General features: G+C 41.8%; 2 protein-coding genes across 2 annotated transcripts; both read right to left on the bottom strand.

The window, feature by feature from the left end:
- Positions 1-5,843: 5,843 nt before the first annotated feature.
- Positions 5,844-9,416, bottom strand: LOC311108865 (uncharacterized protein). Its single transcript, XM_084151642.1, has 2 exons — positions 9,269-9,416; positions 5,844-8,645 (listed from the first exon to the last, which is right to left on the bottom strand). The coding sequence occupies exon 2, from the start codon at positions 8,560-8,562 to the stop codon at positions 7,444-7,446; it is 1,119 nt and encodes a 372-aa protein (XP_084007768.1). The 5' UTR covers positions 8,563-8,645; positions 9,269-9,416; the 3' UTR covers positions 5,844-7,443.
- Positions 9,417-15,339: 5,923 nt separating this feature from the next.
- On the bottom strand, positions 15,340-18,771 carry LOC311125443 (uncharacterized protein). Its single transcript, XM_084158404.1, has 2 exons — positions 18,627-18,771; positions 15,340-17,938 (listed from the first exon to the last, which is right to left on the bottom strand). The coding sequence occupies exon 2, from the start codon at positions 17,853-17,855 to the stop codon at positions 16,743-16,745; it is 1,113 nt and encodes a 370-aa protein (XP_084014530.1). The 5' UTR covers positions 17,856-17,938; positions 18,627-18,771; the 3' UTR covers positions 15,340-16,742.
- Positions 18,772-20,832: the final 2,061 nt, after the last annotated feature.

Here is a 20,832-nt window from a genome sequence, read left to right as displayed (position 1 = left end):
GATCACTCTTCATAACATTCTGGAGTATATGCAAATTGCCATCATAAAAACTGAGGCAGCAGACTTTGTGAAAATTAATATTTGTGTCATTCTCAAAACTTTTGACCACGACTGTATAAGCCAATATGTCATTTATAGTGTATTGCATTGGGACCAATGGAGTTGGTGGAGTAGAAAGTGTTACTGGGCATATAGGCCTCAGTCCCCCATCAAATAACACCATATATACAGTGGGGAGAACAAGTATTTGATACACTGCCGATTTTGCAGGTTTTCCTACTTACAAAGCATGTAGAGGTCTGTCATTTTTATCATAGGTACACTTCAACTGTGAGAGACGGAATCAAAAATCCAGAAAATCACATTGTATGATTTTTAAGTAATTAATTTACATTTTATTGCATGACATAAGTATTTGATACATCAGAAAAGCAGAACATAATATTTGGTACAGAAACCTTTGTTTGCAATTACAGAGATCATACGTTTCCTGTAGGTCTTGACCAGGTTTGCACACACTGCAGCAGGGATTTTGGCCCACTCCTCCATACAGACCTTCTCCAGATCCTTCAGGTTTCGGGACTTTCAGCTCCCTCCAAAGATTTTCTATTGGGTTCAGGTCTGGAGACTGGCTAGGCCACTCCAGAACCTTGAGATGCTTCTTACGGAGCCACTCCTTAGTTGCCCTGGCTGTGTGTTTCGGGTCGTTGTCATGCTGGAAGACCCAGCCACGACCCATCTTCAATGCTCTTACTGAGGGAAGGAGGTTGTTGGCCATGATCTCGCGATACATGGCCCCATCCATCCTCCCCTCAATACGGTGCAGTCGTCCTGTCCCCTTTGCAGAAAAGCACCCCCAAAGAATGATGTTTCCACCTCCATACTTCACGGTTTGGATGGTGTTCTTGGGGTTGTACTCATCCTTCTTCTTCCTCCAAACACGGCGAGTGGAGTTTAGACCAAAAAGCTCTATTTTTGTCTCATCAGACCACATGACCTTCTCCCATTCTTCCTCTTGATCATCCAGATGGTCATTGGCAAACTTCAGACGGGCCTGGACATGCGCTGGCTTGAGCAGGGGGACCTTGCGTGCGCTGCAGGATTTAAATCCATGACGGCGTAGTGTGTTACTAATGGTTTGTCTCCCGAGTGGCGCAGTGGTCTAAGGCACTGCATCGCAGTGCTAGCTGTGCCATTAGAGATCCTGGTTCGAATCCAGGCTCTGTCATAGCCGGCCGTGACCGGGAGACCCATGGGGCGGCGCACAATTGGCCCAGCGTCGTCCAGGGTAGGGGAGGGAATGGCCGGCAGGGATGTAGCTCAGTTGGTAGAGCGTGGCGTTTGCAACGCCAGGGTTGTGGGTTCGATTCCCACGGGGGCCAGTATGAAAAAAATAATAATGTATGCACTCACTAACTGTAAGTCGCTCTGGATAAGAGCGTCTGCTAAATGACTGTAAATGTAAAAAATGTTTTCTTTGAGACTGTGGTCCCAGCTCTCTTCAGGTCATTGACCAGGTCCTGCCGTGTAGCTCTGGGCTGATCCCTCACCTTCCTCATGATCATTGATGCCCCACGAGGTGAGATCTTGCATGGAGCCCCAGACCGAGGGTGATTGACCGTCATCTTGAACTTCTTCCATTTTCTAATAATTGCGCCAACAGTTGTTGCCTTCTCACCAAGCTGCTTGCCTATTGTCCTGTAGCCCATCCCAGCCTTGTGCATGTCTACAATTTTATCCCTGATGTCCTTACACAGCTCTCTGGTCTTGGCCATTGTGGAGAGGTTGGAGTCTGTTTGATTGCGTGTGTGGACAGGTGTCTTTTATACAGGTAACGAGTTCAAACAGGTGCAGTTAATACAGGTAATGAGTGGAGAACAGGAGGGCTTCTTAAAGAAAAACTAACAGGTCTGTGAGAGCCGGAATTCTTACTGGTTGGTAGGTGATCAAATACTTACGTCATGCAATAAAATGCAAATTAATAACTTAAAAATCATACAATGTGATTTTCTGGATTTTTGTTTTAGATTCCGTCTCTCACAGTTGAAGTGTACCTATGATACAAATTATAGACCTCTACATGCTTTGTAAGTAGGAAAACCTGCAAAATCGGCAGTGTATCAAATACTTGTTCTCCCCACTGTAGATTCTACAGAGCCTAATAAGTATTCCCCACCCCGCTTTTACATTGGCACAAATAATAGTTTTTCCTGTACATTTGTACCATATATTTTCCAGGCACCCCATTTTAAGTTGTTTGACCACAGTAAAAGGCCAGCAACACTCCACATTATTCAGAGCCCTATGAAATTACACCGTATATACATTCTACAGACTCTTCCCTACAATACTTTTACTGCAGCACCCAGAATAGAATTAGCTCTATAAGCCAATATGTATTCCATATACAGTGATTCGCATTTTGTCCGGCAATAGAATGGGTGGAGTTAAAGGTCAGCAACACTACATATTATTCAGAGCCCCATGAAATGGCACCATATATACATTCTACAGACCCTACTGAGTACTCCCCACCCAACTTTTACATCGGCACACATAATAGTTTTATCTCTATTAGCCAATATGTAATGTATATATGGTGATTTGCATTGTGGCCAATGTAATGGGCGCAGTAGAAGGCCAGCTACAACCAATGTTCCCTCCTCCAGGACTGCCATGCAGAAGAAATGCCAGGCTGTCCAGACACGAGATTGAACTTCACTGAGTTCACCCAATTAGTTTGCACTATATAGATAAAAGTTGTTTCTGTGATCGAATAAACATTATATCAGCCCCTTTTCAGTGCAACAAACCAAAACAAATCTAACTTTGCAAGATTGAGCCAGTGATTCTGTTGTTGGCAGAGCCACAGCGCAACGGAGTAGAATTCTATTGGTGGGGTAGCCCATGAGCGGTCTTTCAATCACCCGCGAGTGATTGCACTTTTCAGATCAGTTCAGATCAGAGTGCAAATGTGCACATTTGTTGATATTCTTTGCTTGTTAGCGAGTTATTGTCCAAGTTATAGATAAGTATAGGTCAGCAATTGGTAGTTACTGCTTCCATTTCAAGCAGTCTTTGAAAAGCCATACAGATAAAAAGCTTAAATCTTAATTAAAGGGGCAGTGTTGTATTTTGAGACAGGCTTGAATGTGCAAATAAACCAATAGGCAGAGGAGTACCCTACATTGTCTAATTCTCTGTATGGAAATAATAATAATAACAACTTTTTTTTGTAAAGTGGTCTCTTGCATCATACAACACACTACCCATGGTGTTACAGACCAAGTAAAAAATAATTAATTAAAGTCAAGCCCTTCATAATGTAAAAACGTTATAGGGCGGCAGGTAGCTTAGTGGGTAAGAGCGTTGTGCCAGTAACCGAAAGGTCGCTGGTTCTAATCCCCGAGCCGACTAGGTGAAAAATCAGTCGATGTGCCCTTAAGCAAGGCACTTAACCCTAATTGCTGAATAAATCGCTCTGGATAAGAGCGTCTGCTAAATGACAAAAATGTAAAATGTAAAAGTCACATGCAATGTAGGCCTTCATTGAACACCACATATAGGCTACTGTAGGCTATATCATAGAAATCAAAAACGATTTCCATGTCAAAATGTTATGGGATTTGCTCCATTGGTTTTGTTGGTAGGCCTACATTATAACTCAAATATCCACAATAGCCTATTGGCTACTATCTAAAACTGTAAGGGTACAGCCTCAGTGTCCACTGTACACGCGCGCCGGAAGTTGCACAAACATTCTCACAAGGTTCAAGTTTCCGCTCACAAGTCCTCAAATGTGCTCAGTGCCCAAAAAAATTTGAGGGAACATTGCCAGCAACACTCCGTATTATTCAGAGCCCCATGAAATGACACCACATATAGATTCTATAGACCCTACTGAGTATGCCCAATGGAATGGGCGGAGTAAAAATGGCTGCTGGGTATTTAGACCACTTGACTTTTTCCACATTTTGTTAAGTTAGACTTATTCTAAAATGGATAAAAAAATAAATAGATTAAATCTATTCAATCTACACACAATACCCTATAATGACAAAGCATAAACAGGTTTTTAGAAATGTTTTCAAATTGATAAAAAAAAGAACAACTGAAATATTACATTTACATAAGTATTCAGACCCTTTGGCAGTGATTACAGCCTTTAGTCTTCTTGGGTATGATGCTACAAGCTTGGCACACCTGTATTTGGGGAGTATCTCCCATTCTTCTCTGCAGATCCTCTCAGGCTCTGTCAGGTTGGATGGGAAGCGTCGCTGCACACCCATTTTCAGTTCTCTCCAGAGATATTCGATCTGGTTCAAGTCCAGGCTCTGGTTTGGCCACTCAAGGACATTCAGAGACTTGTCCCGAAGCCACTCCTGCGTTGTCTTGGCTGTGTGCTTAGGGTAGTTGTCCTGTTGGAAGGTGAACCTTCTCCCAAGTCTGAGGTCCTGAACAGGTTTTCATGAAGGATCTCTCTGTACTTTGCTCCGTTCATCTTTCCCTCAATCCTGACTTGTCTCCCAGTCCCTGCCGCTGAAAAACATCCCCACAGCAGGATGCTACCACCATGCTTCACCGTAGGGATGGTGCCAGGTTTCCTCCAGATGTGACGCTTGGCATTCAGGCCAAAGAGTCCAATCTTGTCTTCATCAGACCAGAGAATCTTGTTTCTCATGGTCTGAGAATTATTTAGGTACCTTTTGGCAAACTCCAAGCGGGCTGTCATGTGCCTTTTACTGAGGAGTGGCTTCCGTCTGGCCATTCTACCATAAAGGCCTGATTGGTGGAGTGCTGCAGAGATGGTTGTCCTTCTGGAAGGTTCTCCCATCTCCACAGAGGAACTCTGGAGCTCTGTCAGAGTGACCATCGGGTTCTTGGTCACCTTTTCCCCTGATTGCTCAGTTTGGCCAGGCAGCCAGCTCTTGGAAGAGTCTTGGTGGTTCCAAACTTCTTCCATTTAAGAATGATGGAGGCCACTGTGTTCTTGGGGACAGTCAATGCTGCAGAAATATTTTGGTACCCTTCCCCAGATCTGTACCTCGACACAATCCTGTCTCGGAGCTCTACGGACATTTCCTTCAACCTCATGGCTTGGTTTTTGCTCTGACAAGCACTGTCAACTGTGGGACCTTATATAGACAGGTGTGTGCCTTTCCAAATCATGTCCAATCAATTAAATTTACCACAGCTGTACTCCAATCAAGTTGTAGAAACATCTCAAGGATGATCAATGTAAACAGGATGCACCTGAACCTCCATTTCTAGTCTCATAGCAAAGGGTCTGAATACTTATGTAAATAAGATATTCTTTTATTTTTATTTTATACATTAGCAAACATCTAAAAACTGTTTTCGCTTTGTCAGTATGGGGTGTTGTGTGTAGATTGATGAGGGGAAAAAATAATGTAATCAATTTTAGAATAAGGCTGTAATGTAACAAAATACTTTCTGAATGCACTGTATAGACTCTGGCGCTTCATCATTCTACATTCTGTAGAATGTTATGTTCTTTACATTAATTTACTTAAGCTCCAACCATTTATCAATGTGCTCCACCTTATATTATTGATATTATATAAAGTAGTAATTCCCTTTAGTTTAGACTTTTTAAAAACATTTGAAGAAGTCTTAATGTTGCTGCCGGGACACTGTTGCTGCATGATGCTAATGACATAAGCACCGAGTGGGTCCAAGCAATGGTGTGAACGTTCCACCACCAACTTTTATTTCCTGACCAGCCAGGAAGATATGTTTCTATCAAAATCTCAATTTATTCACCACATTCTGCTTTTCAAATAATTAAGCTTTACAATCCTACAAAATAATGACAAAATAAGTCATCTTTTAGTTTTTATTGAGATTAAAAAACATCAACAAATAAAACAAAGTTTGACATTTCACTTTATTACAGCAAACTTTCTAAATATTTGCTCTCTCTAACAAAACTGAAATTCACATTACCCTCAAATTAATGTTGGGGTGGTTTCCCAGACCTGTTTCTGATCACAGAGATACATACTGTATGTTTTACAGTATGTATCTATATCTCTATAGTTCTAACTGCTTCTTCAAAAACATTGTTACAAACCAAGAACATTGAATTAATCCAAGCAACATAGGAAAACATGAAACTGTAACAAACTTTGGTCACAGGAACATGAATTCATACAAGTGATAGATTATGTTGTGTACCTCAATTACTATTGAGTTGTATAGTATGAACTGTTGTAATGCAGTATGGTCAAGCACATCATTCATTAAATAAACAAATACTAGGCTAGATGAAGACATGTTTAACATACAATCTTGAACAACATTTACACACAAATTCGACCAGAGTCTGTGAAACCAAGCCATCCACTTCAGTTGAAAGCCAAGTGATAAAAAAACTAGTAAAAAGAGCTGACAGCTAACATAAAAAAGTAAGTCTTAAAAAGAACTGTGAGGAGTGATGTTGAGTGAATTACAAGGATGATACTGGCAAACAAAACCCTCACAGTAGTCAATAACTGTACATCTTCTGAGAGAAATCTTAGGGATGATGGATTGGAAGTTTACAGTTACTGTCTTGACTCCATAAGGTGAATTATGCAATGAACCAAGTGAAAGAAAGTGAAACTATGATTATGGTGCATTCCCAAATGGCACCATATTCCCTTTATAGTGCACTACTTTTGACCAGGGTCCATAGGGCTTTGGTCAAAAGTAGTGCACTTTATAGGTAAAAGGGTGCCATGATATTGACACTAACAAAATCTGTTTCGAAACAAAGATAGCTGGGAAGGGGAATGGGAAGTTGTTATATTCAAAGCTTTGGCAATTAAGGCAAATAAAATTACAAGACATTAGCAATTCGAAAACTGCAGAGCTTTAGGAGAGATAAGACAACAATTAAAAGCATGTTCATGATTTTTTCTATTAAAAAAAAAACGAAAAACAAAATACTTAACAGATTCGATTGATTTAACCCATTTTAGCTTATTTGGATAAGTCTGCACTGACAAATACAAGATTAACAAACCTCAATGAGAATATCAACATCTATAGGATGTGCATGGAATTAGAAACAGTATCAATAACAGTACCGGGGAAGAATCTAAATGGGATTAGTCTGGACCGACCAATACAAGATTAACAACTGTCAATAAAATTGTCTTCACATCATTCAAGCTATGGATGACAAAGTAAATACAAAAATGTACTTGCTTTTTCACATGGTCTCCACAAAGGCATCAAACCATAAAAAAAAAATAGCAAGAGCAAATAGACACGTAGGTTAGTTGAGAAAACAAGAAAGAGTTGGGTAAGAGCTTAGAGCTATCACATTAATAAAATGTTAAAAACATGTCCGTTCATCTTACAAGATGCTACTGATATTTTGTGTTTCCCGGCAACAAGCTATGTTGTCTCGTTCAGTCTGCTCCACCTAGGTTCCTTTTACTTTACAACCTTTTTGGTTGAGCCAGGCTTTCTACCCCGCCTCTTAGGAACAACCACTACTTTCTTCTTTATGGCTGCCGCTACCTTACCAGGTTTGCTAGACTTGCGACGACCACTGCGTGGTTTGATTTCCTCTTCCTCGTCATCTTCTACTGGAGAAAAGTATTCATCCTCATTTCTCTCTGTATCTTCATTTTCCTCCAAGGCAGCTTCATCTAACACATTTGCTTTACCGTTGGAGCAGCGGTAAAGCCTTACTATTGGAGAAACAGTGCACCCCTGTTTGGCTGGGGGTGCACTGTTGGACCTATCCTTCTCTGCTGCTCTCTTGGCTTTGTTTGCATTGAAGGAGCCTAAGGGGCGGCCCCTCTTTTGCGGGGAACCATCTTTAGCGGGGGGGTTGGAAACCTTAGAGGTTGGAGGTGGGTTTTTCCGTAAGTGGGCACCTTTACCTGTTATTGCCTTGCGTGGACGGCCTCTTCCCCGTGGCTCGGCAGAGGTGGGTGTGGCGGGGGGATCCACGCGGGGATGGATGCGCGGCCTTCCGAGAGGCTTCCACACTCTAGGTCCCTTAGGTTGGCTTTTCGGTTTCTTTCTCTCCTCTTCCTCCTCGGTTGACAGCAGGTTCTTCCTCGGCCTACCCCTTTTTTTTTGTTGTTGAACTTTTTTGGGCCGGCCACGCTTCAGAGGTGCAGTTGTCTCTGCTGAAACAGCATTAGGGTCAACCTCTTTACGTGGCCTGCCCCGTGGCCGCTTGTCTAGTACCGTCAGTATCTTGGGTTTCTTGGAGCCTGATCCTTTGGGCCTACCCCTTCCCCTCTTAGGTGGTATAGGCCTGCCATTAGACAAGGCTTCACCTGACTCCTCTTCACTACCAGTACCAGCAGCATCCATCTGTCCTTCTTCCGACACGGTTGCCGCTTCCTCTGACACTGTTGCCCCTTCTTCTGACATTTTTGCCCCTTCTTCTGACATTTTTGCCCCTTCTTCCGACACTGTTGCCCCTTCTTCTAACATTGTTGCCCCTTCTTCTAACATCGTTGCCCCTTCTTCTAACATTGTTGCCCCTTCTTCCGACATTGTTGCTTCTTCTGACATTGTTGCTTCTTCTTTCATCGGTTTTCTCACAACCTGGCGCCTTCCTTCTTTCCTTCCAGCTCACTTCCTAGGAGGTCTTGTGAACTACTTGGGGCTTCCAACTGTAAAACACATATCGAGAAGGTTACAATACAAACAAAATGGTATTCGTGCATCCCTTCATTACTACATAAAACTGGCCTATGTGGGCACGAGAAAGTGTAGCTAACATGTCTTGTAATATGTACCGTAAACACATACTGTGTTTACTGATTGCAGTTTCTTCATTTTGTGATTGGTAACGTTGCAATTATGTATATGGAAAGGTGCACAATACTAACACAATCTGATATGACAGTCTCCATCTCCTCCATAAGTAAACTAAAGTTGATGCATTGAAGCGACTCTGAAATCTAGCTAGTATCCTGATTCAGTGACTGTTTTGGTTAGTAGTAGCTAGTTAGCTAACTTTACCAGCTGTTCGAAGCAACATTACATGCACCTTCTACGACAGGGGGGAGGGGGAGGGGACTAGCTAGATAACTAAATGGACTTTAAAAGAAGCTAGCAAACTAGCTAACCACGTAGCGTCGCTAGCTAGTGATCTTGACCAAGCTAACTAACTGGCTACCTAGCAGTAGCACGAGCGCGTGCGACAGCCCTGGATCGCAAGCTAGCTAACGCCGTTACCTTGCTAGTTAAGCTAGTTGAATGAAAATGCCACCCTGCGCAGCATACGCCTCACCTTGGTAAAATCCTTGCTAAGATGGTGATGTCTACACTTTTATCAGATATCGTTTAATATCACGAAAGTCGATAGATGTTTAATCGGTCTTTGTTGTTCTTTTTTTTTAGCTAGCTAGCGATTTGAATTTCAACCGGACGTTGTGGTGGGTGGGGGCTGATTTGGAAGCCCCTACTACTAAAGGCAAGTGAAACCACGTTTTTCAGTTCCGTTCCCTGAAATAAAAAATATATTGTCTTTCACAGGACACTGATGACACTTATGGAGAGTGCTTTCCTTGAGCAATTATTTAAAATGTTCATAATAGCATCATAGCTCAGATTGATTTCCATTGAAAGCCTGGGAAAATGCGTAGGCTTCTTCTGGATGCTCTGGAGAAGGGATGAGCTGAACATTCTTCTTCTGTGGGTTTTATGGCAGACTACAACCCCAAAAGGTGTATTGCTGCCACCAACTGGACGAGGTTAAAAATAAAACCCATTCGTCATAGAGAGAACTAACTTAATCCACCAAAAATAAAACAATAAATAATCACATTGACAAAACCAAAACCCCAAATTCCCACTTTTTCCTTCCTTCAAATCTCCATATCTCCCTTCTCAGGCTCTATGACCTGAGAGGGTGGTATGGCTTGTGACAATACTCCTTGCAACTCTTCCGCCGAGAAGTCTTTCCGTCCCAGGAACCATCCACAATGATGTCTATTTCCCTGGACTTCCTATCCACCTTGGCAGTGCCATTAATCACCATAGCTATAAAGGCCACAAAGTCCACCTTCTTAACCTTTAACATATCTGGGTCAAGCTGTTGAACGGCAACCCCTGCAGCCTTCAGTGAAGACCTATCCACCACCATTGACTATTCAGGAGCAGCATTCAAACCCTCAACCCTTTTAACAGCCGCTGCATATGAAATGCCCCGACTTTGGTCACATTCTCTTTCCCCCTTGTTGGGCATTCCAAATAGGTGGCACATTGGTTACCACCACAATTGCAACATGTCACATTTTCATCAATTTTAAAACACATGATATGATCTTTTCCACAACTTGGACATCTCGGCGTCTCCCTTCTGCAGACACTTGATCACACTGCATTGGTCTTGGAACAAATGCTCTGACTCTGTAGTTTATATATCCCAAATGCACTTGAGTAGTGAGAGATTCCATACAAAAAAACAAAAGAACAGATAGACCCTTCACTTTTTCTTAATTCACCACACGATTCATCCGACGAGCATCAATCACTCCAGGAAAAGTATTAATCTCTGCAACATCGACTTCCCACGAAACGCCAGATATTACACCCTTGAGGGGTGCCCTGTTCCGAAGAGACACACAGGACACATCAAACTTCTCAAATCGGGTGAGAAGCAACACATGTTCCTTCTAAACCTCAGAAGAACAAAAAATCTAAACAAGCCTGCCTCTCGTGATCCTCACAGCCTTCACTTTACCCAGCACTCTCTCTACCCGTTTTGATATTTCAAATGGATTCTTCAAAATTGACAATCCAATCAGCTGCTCCTCATAAACAAAACGTACTCCTACAAGATAAGAAGGGATATTCTCATCACTGTATGCTTCTTTGCTCCGTTTCCTATTCTTTTGGACAATATTCCAATTCTCCTTGATTCCCCCGCCATTATATTCACGCTCCACATCAGTGTCTGCTTCCGCCATCTTTCTCCTCTCTAACCGATGATCTTCCATGATGGAGAGTGAATGTTTTGTACAGTGCCAACAGCTGCCAACCCTGCTAGATCTACTGGTCTTTGGATCATGAAAATTAATATCTCATCAATTAATTAGTTATTAATTGCTAGATGTACCTGTGTTCTTGTGACTGTTAGCTTGAAATTGCAAACTTTTAGATATAAACATTAGTTTTTAAAAAATCAGTGAGAGTAACAGTAGTTTATGGTATTGTAGCAAACGGAGGGACAGAGACATAAACCTGTGGAGCTGGCGTTCAAGGCAAACACCCTATATGCATTGCGCCAATAGGGTTAACCCACTTAGGAATTGTAATGTGGCTCAATAGCGAGGATCGCTACACTGCCCCCTTGGAATGGGAAGGCTTCGACTACCTCATTCCCCTCATATGTCCGGCCATGCGTCCGGTGGCCTCATGTCCACCTTCCCACTTCTGACACCAATGTAGTGAATGGAGGGAGTGGGCCATTAACCTGTGTCGCTGGCGTGAAAAGCAAACACCCTACACATCATGCCAATATGATTCACCTACTTGATGGGAATTGCAAGGTGGCTCATTAGGGAGGATCACTACAGTATGGCTGAGAACTTTTACAGCTACTGTATAAAATAATATGGCATAGGTCTATAACTGTAGAAATAATGAAAATATACAGTATATCAGGCACTACATTTGTTAAACTTTTTAGAAAGTTTGATTTATTTTCGCACCACTTGATTTGCTACCGTTTCTTTTCCCTACCTCTATATTTTGTTCTCATGTCTCCATAGACAGGAAAAAGAGGGGGGAAGGAGATTAAGGTAGAGAATAGGTATGCGGTAACAGATGAGTGATGGAAGCAGAATGAATAAGAAAAATATATACAAATTGTATGTGTGTGCGCGCAAGTGCGTGACCCTGTACGTGCCTGTGTGTGGGATATGGAGAGAAACAGAGGGAGAGAGCTTGAGAGACAATCCCAGAGAGACTGTGTGTTGAACCCGCTGCACCCTAATACCCCTACCCCCTCCCTGCATGCTTTGCCATGGTTACGAGACAGGGCTCCCAATGCAGGCAGTTCATGTGTTTTTCAGCAGCAGGGGTGAGCTGGGTACTAATGTGTCTCGGTCTGTCTCCTCAGTAAATGGCACAATCAATATCAACTGTCCCAGGATGCACCACCACTAGCAGAGGGCCAGGGAAACCACCAAGCTGCCAGCATGGTTGGATAATGTAAGGTGACTGAAATATTCTGCTTTTATACAATGTTATGCTTTTTTCAAATGAAACAAAAAACCTTGCTTTTGTTAAAGCTTTTAGAATTAGTTTGTGAGTTAGGGAAAATAAGAGTAATTAAAGATCACATTTTTTAAAATCAAATAATTTTTGTACATTATATTAGCACAATTTATTGCACAAGAGCTTCCTTTTTATGTCAGCAATTTTTGTTTTCAGTAAATTATTTTGATACGTACAGTCAGGTCCAAAATTATTGGCACACTTGATAAAGCAAAAAACACTATAAAATAAATAATACAAATACTGAGCTACTGTATATTGTATGCTCAAAAACATTTGAAAATTATTTATATTTTATTGTTCAGAGAAATACATTTCGTTTAACAAGTAATCTTTTTTTTCTCAAAAAGATAGGGGTCAAAATTATTGGCACCCCTGTTTTCTGTTTTCAATACCTCACCTTGCGAGGATAACGACACAGCCTTTTTCTAAAATGTTTTATGAGATTGGAGAACGCATAGGGCGGGATCTTAGACCAATCCTCCATTCAGAATCTTTCCAGATCCTTGATATCCTTTGTCTGCTCTTAATTAAAGGGGCAGTGTTGTATTTTGAGACAGGCTTGAATGTGCAAATAAACCAATAGGCAGAGGAGTACCCTACATTGTCTAATTCTCTGTATGGAAATAATAATAATAACAACTTTTTTTTGTAAAGTGGTCTCTTGCATCGTACAACACACTACCCATGGTGTTACAGACCAAGTAAAAAATAATTAATTAAAGTCAAGCCCTTCATAATGTAAAAACGTTTTTAAAAGTCACATGCAATGTAGGCCTGCATTGAACACCACATATAGGCTACTGTAGGCTATATCATAGAAATCAAAAACTATTTCCATGTAAAAATGTTATGGGATTTGCTCCATTGGTTTTGTTGGTAGGCCTACATTATAACTCAAATATCCACAATAGCCTATTGGCTACTATCTAAAACTGTAAGGGTACAGCCTCAGTGTCCACTGTACACGCGCGCCGGAAGTTGCACAAACATTCTCACAAGGTTCAAGTTTCCGCTCGTAAGACCTCAAATGTGCTCAGTGCCCCAAAAAATTTGAGGGAACATTGCCAGCAACACTCCGTATTATTCAGAGCCCCATGAAATGACACCACATATAGATTCTATAGACCCTACTGAGTATGCCCAATGGAATGGGCGGAGTAAAAAGGGCTGCTGGGTATTTAGACCACTTGACTTTTTCCACATTTTGTTAAGTTAGACTTATTCTAAAATGGATTTTTTTTTAAAAAGATTAAATCTATTCAATCTACACACAATACCCTATAATGACAAAGCATAAACAGGTTTTTAGAAATGTTTTCAAATTGATAAAAAAAGAACAACTGAAATATTACATTTACATAAGTATTCAGACCCTTTGGCAGTGATTACAGCCTTTAGTCTTCTTGGGTATGATGCTACAAGCTTGGCACACCTGTATTTGGGGAGTATCTCCCATTCTTCTCTGCAGATCCTCTCAGGCTCTGTCAGGTTGGATGGGAAGCGTCGCTGCACACCCATTTTCAGTTCTCTCCAGAGATGTTCGATCTGGTTCAAGTCCAGGCTCTGGTTTGGCCACTCAAGGACATTCAGAGACTTGTCCCGAAGCCACTCCTGCGTTGTCTTGGCTGTGTGCTTAGGGTAGTTGTCCTGTTGGAAGGTGAACCTTCTCCCAAGTCTGAGGTCTTGAACAAGTTTCCATGAATGATCTCTCTGTACTTTGCTCCGCTCATCTTTCCCTCAATCTTGACTTGTCTCCCAGTCCCTGCCGCTGAAAAACATCCCCACAGCAGGATGCTACCACCATGCTTCACCGTAGGGATGGTGCCAGGTTTCCTCCAGATGTGACGCTTGGCATTCAGGCCAAAGAGTCCAATCTTGTCTTCATCAGACCAGAGAATCTTGTTTCTCATGGTCTGAGAATCATTTAGGTGCCTTTTGGCAAACTCCAAGCGGGCTGTCATGTGCCTTTTACTGAGGAGTGGCTTCCGTCTGGCCATTCTACCATAAAGGCCTGATTGGTGGAGTGCTGCAGAGATGGTTGTCCTTCTGGAAGGTTCTCCCATCTCCACAGAGGAACTCTGGAGCTCTGTCAGAGTGACCATCAGGTTCTTGGTCACCTTTTCCCCTGATTGCTCAGTTTGGCCAGGCAGCCAGCTCTTGGAAGAGTCTTGGTGGTTCCAAACTTCTTCCATTTAAGAATGATGGAGGCCACTGTGTTCTTGGGGACAGTCAATGTTGCAGAAATATTTTGGTACCCTTCCCCAGATCTGTACCTCGACACAATCCTGTCTCGGAGCTCTACGGACATTTCCTTCAACCTCATGGCTTGGTTTTTGCTCTGACAAGCACTGTCAACTGTGGGACCTTATATAGACAGGTGTGTGCCTTTCCAAATCATGTCCAATCAATTAAATTTACCACAGCTGTACTCCAATCAAGTTGTAGAAACATCTCAAGGATGATCAATGTAAACAGAATGCACCTGAACCTCCTTTTCTAGTATCATAGCAAAGGGTCTGAATACTTATGTAAAGAAGATATTATTTTATTTTTATTTTATACATTAGCAAACATCTAAAAACTGTTTTCGCTTTGTCAGTATGGGGTGTTGTGTGTAGATTGATGAGGGGAAAAAATAATGTAATCAATTTTAGAATAAGGCTTTAATGTAACAAAATACTTTCTGAATGCACTGTATAGACTCTGGCGCTTCATCATTCTACATTCTGTAGAATGTTATGTTCTTTACATTCATTTACTTAAGCTCCAACCATTTATCAATGTGCTCCACCTTATATTATTGATATTATATAAAGTAGTAATTCCCTTTAGTTTAGACTTTTTAAAAACATTTGAAGAAGTCTTAATGTTGCTGCCGGGACACTAATGTTGCTGCATGATGCTAATGACATAAGCACTGAGTGGGTCCAAGCAATGGTGTGAACGTTCCACCACCAACTTTTTTTTCCTGACCAGCCAGGAAGATATGTTTCTATCAAAATCTCAATTTATTCACCACATTCTGCTTTTCAAATAATTAAGCTTTACAATCCTACAAAATAATGACAAAATAAGTCATCTTTTAGTTTTTATTGAGATTAAAAAACATCAACAAATAAAACAAAGTTTGACATTTCACTTTATTACAGCAAACTTTCTAAATATTTGCTCTCTCTAACAAAACTGAAATTCACATTACCCTCAAATTAATGTTGGGGTGGTTTCCCAGACCTGTTTCTGATCACAGAGATACATACTGTATGTTTTACAGTATGTATCTATATCTCTATAGTTCTAACTGCTTCTTCAAAAACATTGTTACAAACCAAGAACATTGAATTAATCCAAGCAACATAGGAAAACATGAAACTGTAACAAACTTTGGTCACAGGAACATGAATTCATACAAGTGATAGATTATGTTGTGTACCTCAATTACTATTGAGTTGTATAGTATGAACTGTTGTAATGCAGTATGGTCAAGCACATAATTCATTAAAGAAACAAATACTAGGCTAGATGAAGACATGTTTAACATACAATCTTGAACAACATTTACACACAAATTCGACCAGAGTCTGTGAAACCAAGCCATCCACTTCAGTTGAAAGCCAAGTGATAAAAAAAACTAGTAAAAAGAGCTGACAGCTAACATAAAAAAGTAAGTCTTAAAAAGAACTGTGAGGAGTGATGTTGAGTGAATTACAAGGATGATACTGGCAAACAAAACCCTCATAGTAGTCAATAACTGTACATCTTCTGAGAGAAATCTTAGGGATGATGGATTGGAAGTTTACAGTTACTGTCTTGACTCCATAAGGTGAATTATGCAATGAACCAAGTGAAAGAAAGTGAAACTATGATTATGGTGCATTCCCAAATGGCACCATATTCCCTTTATAGTGCACTACTTTTGACCAGGGTCCATAGGGCTTTGGTCAAAAGTAGTGCACTTTATAGGTAAAAGGGTGCCATGATATTGACACTAACAAAATCTGTTTCGAAACAAAGATAGCTGGGAAGGGGAATTGGAAGTTGTTACATTCAAAGCTTTGGCAATACAAGATTAACAAACCTCAATGAGAATATCAACATCTATAGGTTGTGCATGGAATTAGAAACAGTACCGGGGAAGAATCTAAATGGGATTAGTCTGGACCGACCAATACAAGATTAACAACTGTCAATAAAATTGTCTTCACATCATTCAAGCTATGGATGACAAAGGAAGTACAAAAATGTACTTGCTTTTTCACATGGTTTCCACAAAGGCATCAAACCATAAAAAATAATAGCAAGAGCAAATAGACACGTAGGTTAGTTGAGAAAACAAGAAAGAGTTAGGTAAGAGCTTAGAGCTATCACATTAATAAAATGTTAAAAACATGTCCGTTCATCTTACAAGATGCTACTGATATTTTGTGTTTCCCGGCAACAAGCTATGTTGTCTCGTTCAGTCTGCTCCACCTAGGTTCCTTTTACTTTACAACCTTTTTGGTTGAGCCAGGCTTTCTACCCCGCCTCTTAGGAACAACCACCACTTTCTTCTTTATGGCTGCCGCTACCTTACCAGGTTTGCTAGACTTGCGACGACCACTGCGTGGTTTGATTTCCTCTTCCTCGTCATCTTCTACTGGAGAAAAGTATTCGTCCTCATTTCTCTCTGTATCTTCATTTTCCTCCACTGAATCATAAGTTGTATAATCAACTTTCGCAGTCTTTCTCCTGCCTCTTCGCCTCTGGGCTTGTAAGGCAGCTTCATCTAACACATTTGCTTTACCATTGGAGCAGCGGTAAAGCCTTAATATTGGAGAAACAGTGCACCCCTGTTTGGCTGGGGGTGCACTGTTGGACCTATCCTTCTCTGCTGCTCTCTTGGCTTTGTTTGCTTTGAAGGAGCCTAAGGGGCGGCCACTCTTTCGCGGGGAACCATCTTTAGCGGGGGGCTTGGAAACCTTAGAGGTTGGAGGTGGGTTTTTCCGTAAGTGGGCACCTTTACCTGTTATTGCCTTGTGTGGACTGCCTCTTCCCCGTGGCTCGGCAGAGGTGGGTGTGGCGGGGGGATCCACGCGGGGATGGATGCGCGGCCTTCCGAGAGGCTTCCACACTCTAGGTCGGCTTTTCAGTTTCTTTCTCTCCTCTTCCTCCTCGGTTGACAGGTTCTTCCTCGGCCTACCCCTTTTTTTTTTTTGTTTAACTTTTTTGGGCCGGCCACACTTCAGAGGTGCAGTTGTCTCTGCTGAAACAGCATTAGGGTCAACCTCTTTACGTGGCCTGCCCCGTGGCCGCTTGTCTAGTACCGTCAGAATCTTAGGTTTCTTGGAGCCTGATCCTTTGGGCCTACCCCTTCCCCTCTTAGGTGGTATAGGCCTGCCATTAGACAAGGCTTCACCTGACTCCTCTTCACTACCAGTACCAGCAGCATCCATCTGTCCTTCTTCCGACACGGTTGCCGCTTCCTCTGACACTGTTGCCCCTTCTTCTGACATTTTTGCCCCTTCTTCTGACATTTTTGCCCCTTCTTCCGACACTGTTGCCCCTTCTTCTAACATCGTTGCCCCTTCTTCCGACATTGTTGCTTCTTCTTTCATCTGTTTTCTCACAACCTGGCGCCTTCCTTCTTTCCTTCCAGCTCACTTCCTAGGAGGTCTTGTGAACTACTTGGGGCTTCCAACTGTAAAACACATATCGAGAAGGTTACAATACAAACAAAATTGTATTTGTGCATCCCTTCATTACTACATAAAACTGGCCTACGTGGGCACGAGAAAGTGTAGCTAACATGTCTTGTAATATGTACCGTAAACACATACTGTGTTTACTGATTGCAGTTTCTTCATTTTGTGATTGGTAACGTTGCAATTATGTATATGGAAAGGTGCACAATACTAACACAATCTGATATGACAGTCTCCATCTCCTCCATAAGTAAACTAAAGTTGATCCATTGAAGCGACTCTGAAATCTAGCTAGCTAGTAGTATCCTGATTCAGTGACTGTTTTGGTTAGTAGTAGCTAGTTAGCTAACTTTACCAGCTGTTCGAAGCAACATTACATAAAACTGGCCTACGTGGGCACGAGAAAGTGTAGCTAACATGTCTTGTAATATGTACCGTAAACACATACGACAGGGGGGTGGGGGGGGGGACTAGCTAGCTAACTAAATGGACTTTAAAAGAAGCTAGCAAACTAGCTAACCACGTAGCGTCGCTAGCTAGTCATCTTGACAAAGCTAACTAACTGGCTACCTAGCAGTAGCAGGAGCGCGTGCGACAGCCCTGGATCGCAAGCTAGCTAACGCCGTTACCTTGCTAGCTAAGCTAGTTGAATGAAAATACCACCCTGCGCAGCATACGCCTCACCTTGGTAAAATCCTTGCTAAGATGGTGATGTCTACACTTTTATCAGATATCGTTTAATATCACGAAAGTCGATAGATGTTTAATCGGTCTTTGTTGTTCTTTTTTTTAGCTAGCTAGCGATTTGAATTTCAACCGGACGTTGTGGTGGGTGGGGCTGATTTGGAAGCCCCTACTATTAAAGGCAAGTGAAACCACGTTTTTCAGTTCCGTTCCCTGAAATAAAAAAATCTATTGTCTTTCACAGGACACTGATGACACTTATGGAGAGTGCTTTCCTTGAACAATTATTTAAAATGTTCATAATAGCATCATAGCTCAGATTGATTTCCATTGAAAGCCTAGGAAAATGCGTAGGCTTCTTCTGGATGCTCTGGAGAAGGGATGAGCTGAACATTCTTCTTCTGTGGGTTTTATGGCAGACTACAACCCCAAAAGGTGTATTGCTGCCACCAACTGGACGAGGTTGAAAAAAAAACAAGGTAAAAATAAAACCCATTCGTCATTGAGAGAACTAACTTAATCCACCAAAAATAAAACAATAAAAAATCACATTGACAAAATCAAAACCCCAAATTCCCACTTTTTCCTTCCTTCAAATCTCCATATCCCCCTTCTCAGGCTCTATGACCTGAGAGGGTGGTATGGCTTGTGACAATACTCCTTGCAACTCTTCCGCCGAGAAGTCTTTCCGTCCCAGGAACCATCCACAATGATGTCTATTTCCCTGGACTTCCTATCCACCTTGGCAGTGCCATTAATCACCATAGCTATAAAGGCCACAAAGTCCACCTTCTTAACCTTTAACATATCTGGGTCAAGCTGTTGAACGGCAACCCCTGCAGCCTTCAGTAAAGACCTATCCACCACCATTGACTATTCAGGAGCAGCATTCAAACCCTCAACCCTGTTAACAGCCGCTGCATATGAAATGCCCCGACTTTGGTCACATTCTCTTTCCCCCTTGTTGGGCATTCCAAATAGGTGGCACATTGGTTACCACCACAATTGCAACATGTCACATTTTCATCACTTTTAAACCACGTGATATGATCTTTTCCACAACTTGGACATCTCGGCATCTCCCTTCTGCAAACACTTGATCACACTGCATTGGTCTTGGAACAAATGCTCTGACTCTGTAGTTTATATATCCCAAATGCACTTGAGTAGTGAGAGATTCCATACAAAAAACAAAAGAACAGATAGACCCTTCACTTTTTCTTAATTCACCACACGATTCATCCGACGAGCATCAACCACTCCAGGAAAAGTATTAATCTCTGCAACATCGACTTCCCACGAAACGCCAGATATTACACCCTTGAGGGGTGCCCTGTTCCGAAGAGACACACAGGACACATCAAACTTCTCAAATCGGGTGAGAAGCAACACATGTTCCTTCTAAACCTCAGAAGAACAAAAAATCTAAACAAGCCTGCCTCTCGTGATCCTCACAGCCTTCACTTTACCCAGCACTCTCTCTACCCGTTTTGATATTTCAAATGGATTCTTCAAAATTGGCAATCCAATCAGCTGCTCCTCATAAACAAAACGTACTCCTACAAGATAAGAAGGGATATTCTCATCACTGTATGCTTCTTTGCTCCATTTCCTATTCTTTTGGACAATATTCCAATTCTCCTTGATTCCCCCGCCATTATATTCACGCTCCACATCAGTGTCTGCTTCCGCCATCTTTCTCCTCTCTAACCGATGATCTTCCATGATGGAGAGTGAATGTTTTGTACAGTGCCAACAGCTGCCAACCCTGCTAGATCTACTGGTCTTTGGATCATGAAAATTAATATCTCATCAATGAATTAGTTATTAATTGCTAGATGTACCTGTGTTCTTGTGACTGTTAGCTTGAAATTGCAAACTTTTAGATATAAACATTAGTTAAAAAAAGATCAGTGAGAGTAACAGTAGTTTATGGTATTGTAGCAAACGGAGGGACAGAGACATAAACCTGTGGAGCTGGCGTTCAAGGCAAACACCCTATATGCATTGCGCCAATAGGGTTAACCCACTTAGGAATTGTAATGTGGCTCAATAGCGAGGATCGCTACACTGCCCCCTTGGAACGGGAAGGCTTCGACTACCTCATTCCCCTCATATGTCCGGCCATGCGTTCCGATGGCCTCATGTCCACCTTCCCACTTCTGACACCAATGTAGTGAATGGAGGGAGTGGGCCATTAACCTGT

The sequence above is a fragment of the Coregonus lavaretus genome, assembly GCF_964263955.1.
Source record: "Coregonus lavaretus genome assembly, chromosome: 3".
Lineage (NCBI taxonomy): Eukaryota > Metazoa > Chordata > Actinopteri > Salmoniformes > Salmonidae > Coregonus > Coregonus lavaretus.
The sequence above is the reverse complement of the archived record's forward strand: the minus strand, read 5'-3'. Positions and strand labels throughout refer to the sequence as shown.

Bases quoted from the DNA above. Each gene is read 5' to 3' on its own strand.
- LOC311108865 (XM_084151642.1), bottom strand. From the start codon at position 8,562: ATGAAAGAAGAAGCAACAATGTCAGAAGAAGCAACAATGTCGGAAGAA.
- LOC311125443 (XM_084158404.1), bottom strand. From the start codon at position 17,855: ATGAAAGAAGAAGCAACAATGTCGGAAGAAGGGGCAACGATGTTAGAA.